General features: G+C 34.4%; 1 protein-coding gene across 3 annotated transcripts in view; it reads left to right on the top strand.

The window, feature by feature from the left end:
* The window catches only part of SGCG (sarcoglycan gamma), a 119,932-nt gene that overhangs the window by 92,598 nt on the left and 7,875 nt on the right, over nucleotides 1–19,459 (top strand). For all 3 annotated transcript variants that reach the window (XM_025875291.2, XM_073894784.1, XM_025875292.2), the window contains 2 exons: nucleotides 364–483; nucleotides 11,030–11,102. In XM_025875291.2, coding sequence (XP_025731076.2) covers nucleotides 364–483; nucleotides 11,030–11,102 — 193 coding nt within the window. The remainder of the gene's footprint in view (nucleotides 1–363; nucleotides 484–11,029; nucleotides 11,103–19,459) is intronic.

Genomic DNA, 19,459 nt, shown 5'->3' with positions numbered 1-19,459 from the left:
ATGACTTATCTGTTCATATATTTGATCTAGATTAACATATTTTTTTGGTTTTGCTTTTTCAATTTTTTGTTTGAGTATAGTTGACACACAATGTTGCATTCATTTCAGGTGTACAACATAGTGATTCAGCATCTCTACACATTATGCTTTGTAGATTAGCACATATTTGACATAATTTTAATAATATAGATTTAGGCTTAGAACTTAAAAAGTTTAATCATAGAATTTAAAAGAACTATTGGTAACAGATTTTATATATTTAGTAATTTGGCAAGGGTGACATGATATGACATGTAAAAATAGAGATTTTGACACTACATATAGTAAACACTTCATAATAAAATATTTTAATGAATTGTTCAGGTCCCAAAATGGTAGAGGTCCAGAGTCAACAGTTTCAGATCAACTCCAAGGATGGCAAGCCACTGTTTACTGTCGATGAAAAGGAAGTCGTGGTTGGTACAGATAAACTTCGAGTAACTGGTATGTGATAACTTTTTTTATTTATATTTTTTAAGAGTTGGTTACACTTTTTATTTATTTTTATTTTTTTACTTTAAATTTTTTATTGTTATGTTAATCACCGTACATTACATCATTAGTTTTTGATGTAGTGTTCCATGATTCATTGTTTGTGCATAACACCCAGTGCTCCACACAGAACGTGCCCTCTTTAATACCCATCACCAGGCTAACCCATCCCCCCACCCCCTTGCCCTCTAGAACCCCCACTTTGTTTTTCAGAATCCATCATCTCTCATGGTTCGTCTCCCCCTCCGATTTCCCCCCCTTCATTCTTCCCTTCCTGCTATCTTTTTTTTTTTCTTAAAATATATTGCATTATTTGTTTCAGAGGTACAGATCTGTGATTCAACAGTCTTGCACAATTCACAGCGCTCACCATAGAACATAACCTCCCCAATGTCTATCATCCAGCCACCCCATCCCTCCCACCCCACCCCCACTCCAGCAACCCTCAGTTTGTTTCCTGAGATTAAGAATTCCTCATATCAGTGAGGTCATATGATACATGTCTTTCTCTGATTGACTTATTTCACTCAGCATAACACCCTCCAGTTTCATCCACGTCGTTGCAAATGGCAAGATCTCATTCCTTTTGATGGCTGCATAATATTCCATTGTGTATATATACCACCTCTTCTTTATCCATTCGTCTGTCGATGGACATCTTGGCTCTTTGCACAGTTTGGCTATTGTGGACATTGCTGCTATAAACATCAGAGTGCATGTACCCCTTCAGATCCCTACATTTGTATCTTTGGGGTAAGGTTCCTCAAAAAGTTGAAAATAGAGCTACCATATGATCCAGCAATTGCACTACTGGGTATTTACCCCAAAGATAACTTTTTTTAAAATTGAGATATAATTAACATATAATATTAGACTCATTTCAGGTGTACAACATAATGATTTGATATCTGTATCTATTATGAAATGATCACCACAGTAAATCTAGTTAACATCCATCAACACACATAGTTACAAATTTTTTTCTTGTGAGGAGCACTTTTATTTTTTTTATTTTAATTGCAGTGTAGTTAATAGTAGTGTTATACTAGTTTCAAGATCTATTCTCTCAGCAACTTACAAATATGCAATACAGTATTGTTAACTATAGTCACCATACTTACATAACATCCCCAGGACTTAGTTATTTTATAACTAGAAGTTTGTACCCTTTGACCCCCTTTACCCATTTTGCCCATCCCCACCCCATGCCTCTGGCAACCACCAATCTCTTCTCTGTATCTATGAGTTTGGCTTCTTTTTTAGATTCTACATGTGAGATCACACAGCATTTATCTTTCTCTGACTTATTCCACTTAGCATAATGCCCTCATGGTCTATCCATAGTTGCAAATGGCAAGATTTCCTTCTTTTTTATGGCTGAGTAATATTCCATTGCATATAAATATCACATTTCCTTTATCCATTTATATGTACTAACTCTTAAGGAAAACAATATCCCATAGAATACATTTCTACAAAAGCATATTTTACTTTTGGCAAGTTTACTCTGGAATTTTTCAGGTAGGTAAGAAAAAGCAGTTTGAATTTGTTGACTCTTCTCCGTGGCATTTTTTTTTAATTCTTTTTTTTTAAAGATTTTTATTTATTTGTCAGAAAGAGAGAGAGAGCGCAAGCAGGGGGAGCAGCAGAGGGAGAGGGAGAAGCAGGCTCCTCACTGAGCAAGGAGCCCGATGCGGGACTCGATCCCAGAACCCTGGGATCATGACCTTAGCCGAAGGCAGACACTTAACGACTGAACCACCCAGGCATCCCTTTTTTTAATTCTTGATACTCTCCTAGAAGAATGAAATCTTCCTCACAAATTTTTGATCATTCTTTTCTTCCACCATATTGTAACGCTTTATCTCTTTCCAGTTGGTGTAAACCGAAGACTTATCATAAATTCCTCTATCATCTGTATGATATTCTAATATCTCTTTCCCATATGCCTTTTGCAAAAGAATCTTCTTCCAACTTTCTTTTATTCCCATTGTATCAGGTACTTGGAATCCCTTTACTTCTATTAAAAACTTGTCTCTCTTGGAAATAAAGAGTGAGTGGGGTTCTGATAAAAATCACTTTTAGGACTGAAAAGAAGAAATTTTGGGGGGGAAATGTGCAGAACATGTTTGAAATGTACTTGCTGAGCTTCTGTCAAGACTATAAAACATTGGAAAGCAGATACTGGTTAAATTGATCCCAGTACTTTTCTGTACTGTGCAACTTTATTCTCTCACACATTATTACCAATACTCATAAATAAAAACTGGCTTAAGAAGTAGACTCAAGCCTCATACAAAGTTTTATGTAATATATAATTCTTAAAAATATATATAAGAATCATAACCCGTGTTGCAGTATACACTAAGGCAGTAGTGTGTGTGAATTTCTTACTAAAATAAAGGACTCTAGGAATCTATTTAAAGGAAATTGATCATTTCCTAATAAAGAAATGGCTAGGTTGCCCAAGAGTCTTGGTCATCAGAAATCTACTATTGCTCCATACAAAGCATATTGGCTTTCAGATTCTATTCCTATCTCAACAATTACTAGTCACATGACCTCAGACAAGTTCATCTCTTAGGCTGTTTCCCCACTTTTAAAAGTAGATTGATAATGTCTTCTGTACTAGCATTGCTGAATTAAGTGGATTAATATATGCAGAGGGCAGCAGAGGTCTTGATAAAGTGTTATTGTACTGCAGGGCAATGAAATCTATAGGGAAAACAGTTTAAGAAATAGGACAGATTGCTTCAAACCCAAGCCATCCTACACTGGGCATCCCTTCAGTGAAACTTTTCTTATCCTAGGGCTCTTCCAGGTCTTGATGTTAATTTTAGTCAAACAGGTGAGAAAAATTGATAAGCAACTATAATATTTATTACCTGCATGTATGTATCAGAATCGCCCACATTTATGTATCAGAATCACCCATGTATCAGGGCTTGTCAAAATATATGTTGCTTGCGGGGCGCCTGGGTGGCTCAGTTGGTTAAGTGACTGCCTTCGGCTCAGGTCATGATCCTGGAGTCCCAGGATCGAGTCCCACATCGGGCTCCCTGCTCGGCGGGGAGTCTGCTTCTCCCTCTGACCCTCTTCCCTCTCGTGCTATCTCTCATTCTCTCTCTCTCAAATAAATAAATAAAATCTTTAAAATATATATATATATATGTTGCTTGGCTTCATCCCCAGAGTTTCTGATTCAGTAGCTCTGGAATGGGACATGAGAATCTGCATTTCTTATAAGTTCTCAGATGATACTGATGCTTCAGTGCTAGGGACCACAGGCTGAGAAACACTCCCTATGTTAACTTGTCCAGAATCAGTGGAAAAAAACAACATGTTGGTTCCATAGAGCCGGTCCCCCGGCACACACACATTTCAATTAGTCTTTTTAAAGATAAGTTATATTCTTCTTTTCATATTTTATTTTGTCTGAGGTATAAATTTCTTCCAAACTCCTCTTCTCTCCAGTGAGACTAACTAGAGCAAATACACCGCACCTGTAATTACTGTATACTTTCCTTGTCATTATGCCATTATAACAATATGGAGTTTTTGTCACCAGGGCAACCTGAGTGGTGAGCGTATGAACAGTATAATTTTGATGCAGATCTTGACTCTTCTCAGTTTTTCAGTATGTTCATAGCTTCCCTAAATTTTGTGATTAAAGAAATGCAAGAAATTTTACAATTCTGACTTCTCTCCTTATTTTTCCTATCCAAGGTCGGACTCCCTCTCAATATTGTATAGCTCAGACTTTCTCAGCCTTAATACTACTGACATTTTGGGCTAGATAATATTTTTGGTGTAGGTGTGGGGCTATCCTATGCATTGCAGGGTATTTAGCAACATCCCTGACCTTTATGCATAGATACAGTAGCATTCTTACCCCCAGAGTTATGACAACCAAAATGTCTGCAAACAATGCCAAAAGTTTTCAGGAGGATGAAGGGGTTGCAAAATCACCTCTAGTTTAGAACCACTGATTTACCTTAAACCTACACTGTTTCTCTGGACTTTATTAACATTGATTTAATGTGTACTATCTGCTAATAAGCAAGCTAAATACCTATAGTATAAAATGATTAAGATATACTTCCTTTTACGTGATGTTTATATTTTAGCTGGAGAGCTTTTAACATAAATTAATTGGTTGGACACAGTCCACTAAGGACTGTAAGAGATGTTTGGGCCACAGGCTACAGGAGCAGCCTGGAGAAAGGCATCAGTTGTGCCAGAGTGTGATAGAAAGAGACACAGAGTGGGTCAGACAAGGTTTCTCAAGAAAAGATGAATTTAGGCTGGTCCTAGAAAAATGCGTCAAGGTTTATCAGGAAGAAAAAGTGAGGTTAATTTTTCTAAACAGAGTGTAGAGCATGAATGAATATTAATAAATGGATATTGATAGATACTTATTAAATAGTATTAAAATATTAAATTAATGTATTTTATTAATGAATCTAAATAATAATATAAATATTAAGTTATTAAATTATTTTTAAATTATTAAATAATAGGCAATTATTAAAAATAAAGGTGGATTGGACGCCTGGGTGGCTCAGTTGGTTAAACGACTGCCTTCGGCTCAGGTCATGATCCCAGGCTCCTGGGATCGAGTCCCACATCGGGCTCCCTGCTCAGCAGGGAGTCTGCTTCTCCCTCTGACCCTACCCCCTCTCATGCTCTATCTCATTCTCTCTCTCAAATAAATAAAATCTTTTAAATAAATAAATAAATAAATAAAGGTGGATAACTTTCTGAGAACTTTTTGAGAACCAGACTGAGTTCCAATACCAGCTGCTCCACTGAGTAGATGTGTGACCTGGAGCATCTTTCACCCCTCAGTCCTTCACACTACAGCCCCAAATATCTATACCCACTGGTTTCTCATTGTACCAGACTGTTGAAAGAAATTGAAGAAGGCATGACCCGCATCAGGCTCCCTGCTCAGCAGGAAGCCTGCTTCTCCCTCTCCCACTCCCCCTGCTTGTGTTCCCTCTCTTGCTGTCTCTCTTTCTCTGTCAAATAAATAAATAAAATCTTAAAAAAAAAAGAAAGAAATTGAAGAAGGCACAAAAAAATGGAAAGTCATCCCATATTCATGGATCAAAAGAATCAATAATGTGAAAATGTCCATACTACTCAAATCCATCTATAGATTCAACTCAGTCCTTACCAGTATACCAGTGACATTCTTCACAGAAATGTAAAAAACAATTTGGAACCAAAAAAGACCCCTAATAGTCAAAGCAATCTTAAGGGGAAAAACAAAGCTAGAAGTATCACACTGATTTCAAACTGTACTACAAAGCTGTAGTAATAAAAAACAATATGGTACTGGCATAAAAATAAATACAGAGACCAATGGAACAGAATTGAACACCCACATATACAGTCAACTAATAGTCAACAAGTGAGCCAAGAACACCCAATGGGGAAAGGATAGTGATGAAAAAACTGAATATACACAGAACAGTGAATTTGATATCTGCCTTACACTGTTCACAAAAACTAACTCAAAATGAATCCAAGACTTGAACATAATAGCTGATGCTATAAAACTCCTTGAAGAAATCATAGAGAAAATTCTCAACACTGGTCTTGGCAATGATTTTTTGGACATGATGCCAAAAGCACAAACAGCAAATGCAAAACCCAGCAAAAGGGACTACGTAAAACTTACGGCTTCTGCACAGCAAAATAAATAAATAACAAAATGCAAAACCAATCTACAAAGTGGGAGGACGTTTTACAGACCATGTATCAGATAAGGGGTTAATAGCTAAAGTACATAAAGAACTCATAGAAATGAATAACAGTGAGAATAACAAAAACCTCCTACAACTCAAAAACAAACAAAAAAACCTCAGATTTTAAAATGGTCAAAGGATGGGGCACCTGGGTGGCTTAGTCATTAAGCATCTGCCTTCAGCTCTGGTCGTGGTCCCAGGGCCCTAGGATCAAGCCCCACATCGGGCTCCCTGCTCGGCGGGAAGCCTGCTTCTCCTCTCCCACTCCCCCTGCTTGTGTTCCCTCTCTCACTGTGTCTCTCTCTGTCAAATAAATAAATAAAATCTTATAAATAAATAAATAAATAAAATGAAATGAAATGGAACTATATAGACATTTTCCTAAGAAGACATCCAAATTTCCAACAGGTACATGAAAAAATGTTCAATACCACTACTCATCTGGGAAATGCAAATGAAAACCATAATGTAATATCACCTTACATCCATTAGAATGGCTTTCATCAAGAAAATTAAACAGGTTGGTGAGGATATGGAGAAAAGGGAGTACACTGTTGATGGGAATGTAAATTGTCTCAACCACTGTGGAAAACAGTATTGAGGTTCCTTGAAAAATTAAAAATAGATATACTATATTATCCAGCAATTCCACTTCTGGGTATATACCCAAAAGAAATGAAAACAGGATATTGAAGAGATATATACACTCCCATGTTTATTGCAGCATTATTCACAATAGTGAAGATATGGACACAATTAAGTGCCCATCAACAAATGAAAGGACAAAGATATGGTATGTACATACAATGGAATATTATCTAGTCATGAGAAAGAAGAACATCCTGCCATTTGCAACAAAATTTGCAACAAAATGGATAGACCTTGAAAACATTATGCTAAGTGAGGTAAGTCAGAGAAAAACAAGTACTGTATGATATCACTAACATGTGGACTCTAAAAAAGCCAAACTCATAATAAAAAAAAAAAAACAGTAGTTACCAGGGCATGAGGGATGGGGGATAGGAAAGATGTTATTTAAGGGTACAAACTTGCAACAAGTAGTCAATAAGTCCTAGAGATCGAATGCACAGTATAATGAATATAGAAAACATTATCGTGTAATAGTCATCAAAACTGCTAAGAGACTAGAACTTAATTATTGCACTCACTAAAAAGAAAGGACCATTATGTAGCATGATAGAGATGCTAATTATCACTATAATGACAATTATAATATATAAATGTATCAAATTAACATATTTTACACCTTACATTTACACAGTGTTATATGTCAAATATATTTCAATAAAGTAGCATTCTTTAAAAAGTTCAGTTTATCAGCTTCAATTTATCAGCTAGGAAACTGAAGAATTGTATTTAAATCATATTTATGGAGGAGATTAAATAATTTCACCAACTCACTTTGAAATTGACCGAGGCCTTTAAGCAGTCTCATTTTTCCCCCTAAAAATAGAATTGATCAACAAGTGACCAAAGTTAGCATGCGCCTTTGTTAACTTCAATTATAGAACATGTTACTGAAGTAGCATCAAAATTTCATCTTAAAAAATTTTTTATACCACTGCCAGAACTGACTTCGGGCAGAAAATATACTTTAATTCCTTGGCAGTGATTTGCTAGGCTGGGTTCGTTCCCCAACATTTAGTAAGAAAAATATAGTCCTGTAATGTTATCCAATTTCCCTTGAGGAAAACAAGATTAATATAAGCCAGTTCAATTTCTTTGCACCTGTGCAGCTAAGCAGGCTTACATGAAGTTGGAAGTGATGGAGTAGAAATGCTGGAGTCACTCACAAAGCCACTGACAAAAGAGGATCTGGAGAATAAGATTTCAACAGCTGAAAAAGTAAACATAAACAAAGATTATAAATTCAGGTCCCTTAAAAAAACACTTGACATATCTACAAGATGCTAAGAGAACACCATATCCTTTAAGAATATATCCAAGATCTCCAAACACTTTGTAATGAAGCTCTGTGAACAGTTGATGACCTGGCCCATTGGTTAGCAATCTTCAGCTGAAAGGAACAAAAGACCCAAAAAATCTGGCTTAAATGATAAGAATATATATTATCTTACATGAAAAGTCTGGAGGCAGGGTAGCTCCAGTTTGATTAATTCAGTGGTCCAATAATATTTACTCCAGCTTTGCTTCTCTTAAGTGTGTCAACATTCCCCTTTTAATTGCAATATGTTTCCAACAGTCACTTCCCTGGGGGATGACTTCTCTAAACTTCTAGAAGAGGACCTTGATGGCCTCTTTAAATTACCCTTCCAACCTAAATTCTCCTCATATTAAATGATTTACATTTCTCTTGAAAGCGAGGTTTGGCTGGAATTATTTTCTTTAACCCAGTCTTTGGTTTTTAATGAGGAGTTTAAAACACTTACTTACATTTTGATAGCTGTTCTATTTGGCCTTATCTATGTCTATTGTTTCATGATTTTTATTTTTTATCATATTGAATTTAAGTCTGAAACAAGCCTGGTATAAAGGGAGACACAGAGAAACCAGTTCATGCATGTACTTGTTGGCCATTATAAGGATTTAGGATTTGTTTTAAATGCAATGGAAGAGCATTGAAATGTTTCAAACAGGGTACTCTTTGATTTGCTATACATCTTAAGATCAATATAATCATTATAAGGGAGAATAGATTGCTTGGAGGAAAGAGAGGAAACAGTAAGGCCAGTTAGGAGGATGTCAACTGTACTTCAGGCAATATCTATTGCCTGGTGACCTGGACTAGGTGGTAACAATGGTCATTGAAGGAAGATAATGATTCCAAATTAAGAACTGACATATAAAGACTTGCCAATAGAACAAATAGGTGGCAGGAATTGAGAGAGGGGATGAAAGATGGAAAGATTATATTTGCTTCTGGATGATGACATTATTCTTTGGGTAATGGAGAAACCTGGGGAGAACACATTTACAAGGCAAAGAGAATAAACAGTTAATGTTTTAGATGCATAAATGCAAGGTATATGAAACAACCAAGTGGATATGTCAAAGTCAGCTCTTGGATATGTGAGCTATTTATTGCACATAGTTGAAGTCTTAACTAGAGATATAAATGGAGGCCTCATCAACCAACTGAGCTCCGAGAGATGCCAGTGTTACAGCCCAGCCAGGTAAAGGAAGGGTAGCCACTAAAGAGAAGTGTGAAGAGACAGACAATGTGGTAAGAGGAATGTCATAGGAGCCATTTTCTTGATGCCAAGAGAGACTGTGTTCCCAGAATTTGGGTCCAGGAAAGATGAGAACAGAAACTGTCATTGAATATGTCATCCTGGAGGTCATGATTATCTTAACAAGAGCATCTTCTTTGGAGTATTAAGGCAAAAGGCAGTTTGTGGCGTTGGCAGAATAGAATGGATTGAAGGCAACAGAGACATCATGTGAAGGTTTGGCTGTGAGGCGGAGCAATGGAAATCTTTTTTGTTTTTGTAGCACTTGAAAAGCTCATTTCAGTCCATAAGTACTCAATGCATGTGTGGAATCAATCTTAATAGTTATCAGTGTAGACATAAAAATCTAACACATGTCTGGGTATATATTATAATAGCACTATTTGGACAGAGGTATTCATGCTGAACTCTATTTCTGTAATTGAAAGAACCCATGAGTAGGGAAGAATAGAGCAGCCTAGAGCAATTTCCCCTTCAGTGTTGGGTTCTATCCATGAACTTCATAATACTGGGTTCTGCCCGTGAAGTCTTCACCACCATTCCAATTCATTTTGTACCATGGTCTTACTACAGATCTTCACATGAGTATCCATTCATCATAAATTATTCTAGGATCCAGAAGAGAAAGAAGGATGGTATCATCCAAATACTACAGATATTTTATTAGTGGAAATCACCAGACTGTTTACTATGCCTAATTGTGGTGATACACTCTTTAAAAAAAAAAAGTTAACATTATAACACTGGGCTTTTTTATTATTATACTTTCCTTATACAAATAATATTTATACAGGATCATACTATAGAGTTATTTAAGTGCATTATTTATATAATGATATTTTGTTGTGGACTTTTTTTGCCTGTCTAAAATGTAGATTATATGACCCCAAACAATATGTTCTATTTTCCACAAGAAAGAGATGTTACATCAATTATATATTTTTATATAATCATAGTTGAGAATATTAAATATGAATGCATACATAAGGGAAATATAGTTATACTGAAAATCAATGATTTATTAAGTTATTTTATAAAACTATGAAGCATCTCTTTTAATATATGCAAATAGGTTCTGAGGAATATTTACTTTGAGGCCAAATAGTAATAATAGAAGTAAGATCATATAATTTGAACATTGACAATTTCAATGATAAATTGCTGCTCTTATTTAACAATAATATGGATCAGTTTATAGGCTTTATGCCTGCCGTGTACTTGTGTGCATTACGATGATCACATGTCACTATAATATCACTAACTGGTTATGTTAAGTAATTGTCATACATTTAAAAACTAGTTACGGAGTTATAGTTCCTTGTAAAAGAGTGCCACTGACACTCTTAGAATAATTTCAACTTACCGGAACAGCTTAAAAATCCTATACGTTAGTTTGTATACATCAATTACATTTTCTTGCTCACATCTGTAAAAATTCAGCAACAAGATCAAAATCTACTTGCGTTTTAATATACAGACTAAATGTTTCGTTGTTTTACTTTTGTAAAATGATGCATCTCTGGCTTTGTTTAGGGCCTGAAGGTGCACTTTTTGAACATTCAGTGGAGACCCCCCTCGTAAGAGCTGACCCATTTCAGGACCTGAGGTAAGAATTTTGTTCAAACATAAACTCTCTTATGGAAGATACCTGGAAATGTGCTGGAACAATATTTTAGCAGTCATTACCAGATTGTATCTTATTCCATTAATTAATTGTCTTTATTCTCATGATGTTCCACTTATTAACTAGTCATTACTTACTAAAATCCAAATGAAGTAAAAAGAGCCACTGATTCCCTATGTTTGATCCACCCAAAACAGAAAATTTGTCATCTTAACCACTTTTAGGTGTACAGTTCAAGAAAGTATTTTAAGTACATTCCCACTGTTGTACAACCATCATCACCCTCCATCTCCAGATTTCTTTTCATTTTGCAGAACTAATACTCTGTGGCCAGTAAACAACTTCCCAGTCTCACCTCTACCAAACCCTGGAAACCACCATTCTACTTTCTGTCTCCACAAATTTGACAACTCGAGGCACCTCATGTAGATGAAATCATACAGTATTTGTACTTTGTGACTGGCTCATTTCATTTAGCATAATGTCCTCAACCTTTGTTATATCTTTACATAATGTCAGAATATATAAAATCACCTAGTTCCAGAATGTAAATGTATTCTTTATAGGAGTGTCTGTGTGCCTATGTGTACTTTACTTTATCAATGCACTACTGAATGACATTTATTGCTATAACTGTTTATTCCAATATTATATTTATATTTTGTAACAAAATCAAATACTATTTTTTAAAAACAAGTACCTAAAATCTAAGGTATCCCTTAAAATTACATTCAGTATTTGAACTTGAAATATATGCAGAACAATTAACATCCTAATATATTATGTATAATAGAGGAAATTAAGTATGGTAGGAGTCCTGGCTTTACACAGAGAAGCCTTGTGACCTTGGCCAAACATAGCTTTTGAAACTATTTTTCTCATCTATAAAATGTTGATAGTAACATATATCTCAGTGTATTCTGTGAAAGATTTAATTAGCTATTAGGTTAAAAGTATTCTGTAAACTGAAAGTTGAATACCAATAATCATTTTTATTATCATTATTATACCAAGTAGATAATCACACTAAATGGAATAAAAGTTAGAAAATTAAGCATTTCTCTTATCTTTAATATCTAATTAAATATTAATTAAAAGCAAATGAGGGTTCAATTCATCGTACCCACTTAGAGAACATTTGCAGCACGAAAATAAATTGTGATTCTAATTACATTAGAACAATTTCATTATTTTTGATAAAGGATCACAAGATCAGTATTACAGAATTACTATAGTTAGGGCAGAAGAACATGTTACTTTTCTAGGATAGAACAATGATTCAATATCTTTAAAAATAATCCCATTAAAACCAATTTGAAATTATAAAATAATATAAATTGTAGAGATGCCAGACTCCTTTTTGAAGTAATTTACTTAACTGTTTTAAAATATATGGATCTCAAAATTAAACCCTTTATCTTATGTTGTCCCATCAGGGTATAATCTGCTGGTTATACAGCAGGCCTTTGCTAAAAAAGAAATGGCAGAAGAGTATCCTCATGCTTTCCAAAAGGTGGTACTAAGTGGGGGGTGGTCATATAAACCAGGTGTTACAGGCAAAGTGATTAAGAAGATAATGAAATTGTAAGAAATTCCTGGAGGAATGGGGTGAGGATGGAAGGCATGAACTGACAAGTACTGAATGTCTTCAACTGCCAGGATCTGTGCACTGTCCCATAATTTGTCTTATTTAATCATCAACTCTACCTTAAAAATAAGCAACTTTATCCCCATTGTATAAAAGAGGAAAACCAAGATCTAGATAGCAGCATGTTCTAATCAAAGATTAAAAAGTAGCCTAAATAAATAAACAAACAAATAAATAAAAAGTAGCCAACGGATTATTCAAATTCAGCTCTGACTCCACAGTCCATGTTTGTTGGGTGTATTCTCTCCACCACTTAAGTGGACCCTTGAGTGATTTATTCTTTAATTTACAACCAGACTCCTCTAAATGATTATATGATATTCATATTTTCTTCTATAAATTCTTACCATAAACTGTCTTTCACTTTATATTTCTGAATCCAGTACCATTACTATTCCTGACTTGAGTAAAGTGAAAATGATTCTAGAATATCCTGAAAACAATGAATGGGGATTTTTTAGATTTGAGATCATTATGCATTTATAAATATATCTCTGAAATATACATGTTTAAATATCACAAACTTAACTTTTATTTTTTTTATTATGTTGTTCATCACCATACATTACATCATTAGTTTTTGATGTAGTGTTCCATGATTCATTGTTTGCGTATAACACCCAGTGTTCCATGCAGAACATACCCTCTTTAATACCCATCACCAGGCTAACCCACAAGCTTAAATTTTGATATTTGTTCAAATGGTAGTCATAGAAGGGTGACAATTATTATTTGCTTTAAGAAGAAAGATAATGTGTATTTAAGCTAGATTTGCATTTCTTATAGCAAAGTCATTCACAAGGAAAATACAAAGTCTGATATGCTTCATTCATTCTGACATGCTACTTTTCATTCATACATGATATAATTCATTCTTTTTTAAAAATTCAGCAAAAATATACTAAACATGTTTATGTACCAGAATGGTCGCTAGTTCTACAGTGATAAAATGCATGGATTCTGCCCTTAATGATTTTAAAGTCTGTTGGGAAAGGAAACATGCAGACAAGTTAGAACAATATAATTCCTTGCTATGATGAAAGTCCAAAATATAGTGAGGGCATAGGAGAAAAAACATAAAATCTTCCCAGGGTAATCTGAGATGATGTCACAGAGAAGGAAGCAACTGAAACTTAAGAAAATCAGTAGATATTAATATCACAGGGTAAACTGTAAACCCCCTGCAACCCAATAGGGATGTGGTGGCAATTAAGTAAGTTATTTGTAAATGCCTCGAAACGATGCCTAGCACATAGTCAATAATATAGGTGTGTGTCTTCATTAAATAAGTAAAATGAGAGGACATGGAAACATTTGCTCCTGTTTCAAACACTTGTAAATACCAGTTTACTTATGAATAAATAAATACATACATAAGCAAACAAATAAATATAAGTATATATTGTATACTTATATATACTTATAAGTATACTTATTATGTATATAAGTATATAATATATATTATATACTTATATATCATACATATTATATACTTATAAATATTGCTCAAATACTTATAAATACTGCTCAACTAGAAACCAAGACAAACTCATTCTTAGATCCCAGTAACAAAGAGGAAATTCATTGTCGGAGTAGAGTGAAAGCTAAAGCCAAAGTATTCATGGAGATGTCGGGATGTCATAGAGATCAGGAGCTGGGATTTTAATATATTATGGGACTGTGATACTAAGGTTTAGCTCTGTGTGTGTGTGTGTGTGTGTGTGTGTGTGTGTAATGCCCAGACTGAGATACCTTGTAAACCCTGGTCCCCATGAAAGATATTTGAAACAATTTGCCTAAAATCTTGGGCCATAAGTTAAGTTACCCACAAGAAATCATGAACAATAGGCCTTTGCTCAGCCAAGATCAGAGGACTAAATCCACACTACCTCATTGTATAAGAGCTCAAAGATGGAAAATTAATGTTAACTACACTAAAGTCCAACTACAGTGAAGAAATTATCCCATTACCCATGACATAAAAACATCTATGGAAAACAATCCTTGCTAAAAATGAGTTTACTACAATAATAATAATAATGAAAAGATAAAAAATCAGCAGCCACTACGTTACCCCCTAAAACTCTATCTAAGTAGTAGAGCAAAGTGAGAGATTTTAAAACAGACATGAATAAAATGCTCAAAGAAGAAAAAAATTAAATATAAAGATGAGGCAAAGTCGTATGAAGATGGCAGATTTGGAAAATAACAAAATAGAAATTCTAGAAATGAGAGATCAAGTAATTAAAATAAAATCAGTGGCAAACAAACAGTACTTGGTTTCTCATACGATTCTGCAATAAAAGGAATCAGGATTCTTCAGAGAAATGGCTCATTCTAGGACTGGGGCAGCGAATGTAAAAGATAAATTTGGAGCATTTTGTAGCACCAGTGAATAAGATGTGCTCAAAAACTGAAACAACAAAGGTACATCATTAAAAGGACACAGGAACCAAATAAAAGAGTTCCCAATCAAAAACAAAACAAAACAAAACAAAAAAGTTCCCAACCAAAGCTGGACGATTTAAGCAAAAAATTTTTAACATACTGGATCATAACCCAAAGTTGATGGGTATCAACTCTCCGTGACTTTTTAGATTCCATCAAATACACTGTAAAGTGATGAGTCTTCTTTCAAAATGACAGTGTTTATAAATGTGGCAGAAATGGTACCTTTTGCAAAACTTAAATTTATGTAAAACACAATGTTAACTTAAAAATGGGTATTGGGCACCTAGTTTTTCATTCTTTTAGGACAGCCTTGAAGAGCACTGCTCTGGGTTGGCTATTCTACCAAGTTTCACAAAGTGTGGGTTTCAGAAGTAAACATATTGAACTTTGCCAGGCTTGGCCCATGTGCCTCTCCAAGTGCTTTGTGCTGATTTATAATTCCATGAGCGGTTTGAGAATCTCTTTCCTCACCTTTTACCAGCATTTCGCACTGTCAGACTTTATGACCTTTTTCGTGCTGATGAGTGTGATCTTGTGTTATTTTACATTTCATTTCCCTGGCGACTAGTGTGGTTAAGCATCTTTCATATTTTTATTCTGTTATTAAGGCTGCTGCTTCTGGAATTGACTCCATCTTCTTTGCTTCTTTAATTACTTTTTAAAACAGATTTATAGGGATTAAAAATATACATATATATTCTGAATATTAACATTTTTCCTATTAACATTTTTCTATTAATTTTTAATGTTTATATACTCAAAATTATTAATCTTTTCTTCATTAAATCTGAATTTTAAACTCTCCTTACAGAAAGAGGAATTTGTCAGCCCCGTTGCTAGTCTGGCTTTCCCTTCTACATCAAAATACATTGTAGATCCCTGATGCATTTAGAGGTTATTCTTGTGTGAGGTATAAGGTGTGAGGTCTGCGTCTAATTTTATCTTTTCCAATCAGCCAACCAGAGGTGCCAACAATTAGATAATTAGAAATTCTAACTTTGCCACTACAATTTGACATACAACCTTTATCATGTATTAAATTTCCCTACGCATGTGTGTCTGTTTGTATGTTTTCTACTCTATTCCGCTAGTTTGTCTATTCAGGTCCCAGTACCAATCTTGTTAAACAGGATTTAGAAGATATTTTAAAGTCAAATAGGACCAGTCTCTCTCTCTCTCTGTCTCTCTCTCTCTCTCACACTCACACACACTTGTACTGACTCTTTCAACATTTCTCTGTCAGTTCTTTTTTATTTTTCCATATGAACTTAAGTGTTAACTTGTCTAGTTCAGGAAAAAGCATATTCTTTTATTAGGATTTTGTTAAATTCATAAATTAGGGAAAACTGACATCATTATGAAATCATTTATCCAAAAACATGGGGTGTATTTCCATTCGTTAAAATCCATTTTTGTCTTTTCAGGAGTACTTAAAAGTTTTCTTGACATATTTCTAGTTAAGTTTAACAAGAATAAGTTTAATAAGTTTACATATATCTTGTTAAGCTTATCCCTAAGCATGTTAGCTCAGCTTGGTCGCAATTATAAATGAGGTTTTATTCTATCTACCATTATATCCTCTAACAAGGTATTGTTTTGGATATGAAAGCTAATGATTGCTGTGCATTAATTTTATATAAACAACCTTACTGAACTTTTTATTCTTTGAGTCAGTTTTATGTTGGCTCATTAGGATTTTTCATGTACGCTGTCCTATCATCTGCAAATAGATAGACTTTTACACCTTCTTTTCCAAATCTGTGTCTCTGACTGATTGATCTCACTCCATGTCCCAGTATCATTAGAGCAGTTGAGAAACAAGTGGAGATAGTAGTGTGCATCCTTGCCTTTGCCCAGTCTGAATGGAAACGCTGCTAGTGTTCCTCCATTAAGATGATGTGAATGTGTATTTTATAAAAAAATAAATAAATATCAGTTTCTATTTTGTGTTGAATGGCTGTTAGATTTTGTCAAAGGCTCATTAGCGTTTATGGAGTAGTCATATTTATGTGTCCCTTAGATATATTAATACAGTGTATCATGTTAATGGGTTTTCTAATGCCAGACCAATTTTGCATTCCTTGAATCAATTGCCCTTGGTCATGGTATATTCTTTCCTTACAATGGTGTTCAATTCTACCTGCTAATATTTTATCTAGAACCAACACATTTATGTACATGAATGATATTGGTCTGTAGCTTTCTTCTTCGTGTGCTGTTTTTGTAAAGTTTAGGTAACAATGTTATTCATGCTTCAAGAATTAAGAAGATTTCCTTCATTTTTAATGTTCTGGAATAATTTGTGGACAGTTGGGATGCTCTGTTCTCTAAAGATTTTGTAGAATTCTCCCTGGGATCATATGGGCCTGATGAATTTTTTTAAAAATAATTCCTTAACAGTGTAATTTTTCTTTTATGGAAATTTGTCTTTTTAAATCTGTACATTTAATAAAGGTCCATTTTGATCACCTGTATTTCTCTAGGAAATTACTAATTTAATCATGATTTTCAAATATATTTGTATAAATACATGGTCTGAAAGTGGTATCTTGTGAATTAAATTCCTTCTGTTTCAGTGTTTTTTGAAACAACTCATTGATTAAAAAAATCAGTGTCTAGGGCGCCTGGGTGGCTCAGATGGTTAAGCGTCTGCCTTCGGCTCAGGTCATGATCCCAGGGTCCTGGGATTGAGTCCCGCATCGGGCTCCCTGCTCCTTGGGAGCCTGCTTCTCCCTCTGCTTCTCTCTCTCTCTCTCTCCTCCTCTGTCTCTCATGAATAAATAAATAAAATCTTTAAAAAAAAATCAGTGTCTATAAATGACAAATGAAGCATTGATTGCTCTCAGCTTGCATAATCGCATTTCTTATCCCAAGTGTTTATTTCTCATTTATCATAGGTTACCATCTTGAAGCTACTTAAACAATGAAAGCAATTTGTGCCTCGCGGTAATTAACAGTTTATGGTGTGGCTGATTTTCCTTAATTCTAGCAGTTCCAAGAAAAAAGAAAAAATCATAAAATATCAAAACAAAATATAGTGTATTTAGTCAACTCAGCAAGTAAAAACAGTTTGAGGAGTTGAAAGTTTCATCCAATAACAGAAAGTAAAATGCTGGGGGGACTGCCTTGGCTGGCTCAGTCGATAGAGTGTGCGACTGTTGATCTCAGGGTTGTAAATTTAATCCCTATATTGGGTGTAGAGATTACTTAAAAAATAAAATCCTTAAAAAAAAGAAGAAGAAAGTTTCATCCAATAACAGAATAGTGAAAATAAATCTTTAGAAACTTGGATATATTGGAAACCATTTCCTGGGCATTAGCGAAGGAAGTGAATTCTTTCAAAAACACTTTCATTTTTCATATTTAGGTCTTTTAATCCAACCAGATTTGCTTTCTCATGTGGGGTGTATTATTATGTTTCAGTTGTTTCTCTAGGAATTAAATTTCTGGATTTGAGATTTAATCCCCTACAGTAAAGTTTCTAACTTTTAATAGGTGAATTTAACTACTCATATTTAATAGGTGATTTATTTGACATATTTCTGTGGTGTCATGTTTTATTTACTGTGCTTTTTCTTTTCATTTTTTCTTCTTTCTGACCTTTGGTTTGATTATTAAACTTCTCCTTATTCTCCCTGCCATATTTCTCTCTAGTGGTTCTGGTTTCATTCTTTTAATGATTATCCTTTATGTTTTATATGCATGGAGATAAGTTAATACTTTCTAACTAAGTTTGTCATTATCATTCTCTTCTCAAATTATACCAAAATTTTAGAAAGTTATTCCCACCCAAACTTCGCTTTGTGTGTTGTTTTGTTTCAACTTTGCTTTTACTCATCTCTCTGGTTCTGTTTTTCAGGCAATACAGATTTAGCTTTACTCACACACTGTGTTGGTTTTTCTAATGTCCATCGCTGCTTCTTCCAAAATACTCATTTCTTCTGGGTTTAGTTTCTATAAGTACTTTCTTCAGTGATGATCTGCATAGACAATAAACTTTTCTTTCTGGGCCTGAGATGTCTAGTCCCTTCATAGCTGAAAGATGGCTAAGTTGGGATATATTTCGAGACTGACAATAATTTTACAGTGGCATTTTTAAGATATTATTCATTACTTTTGGGTCTTTGGTAAGTAAGCAATTTGATTTTCATTCTGAATACTTTTAAGACCTTCTCATAATCTTAATGTTTGCAGTTTTACCAGAAAGTGTTTGGGTGCTGGCTATGTCTTAATTCGTACT

Source organism: Callorhinus ursinus, unplaced genomic scaffold (assembly GCF_003265705.2).
Source record: "Callorhinus ursinus isolate GAN/ISIS: 27379988/994484 unplaced genomic scaffold, GSC_fseal_2.0 scaffold7, whole genome shotgun sequence".
In the NCBI taxonomy this organism is placed as follows: domain Eukaryota; kingdom Metazoa; phylum Chordata; class Mammalia; order Carnivora; family Otariidae; genus Callorhinus; species Callorhinus ursinus.
This window is presented reverse-complemented; position numbering and strand designations above follow the sequence as displayed.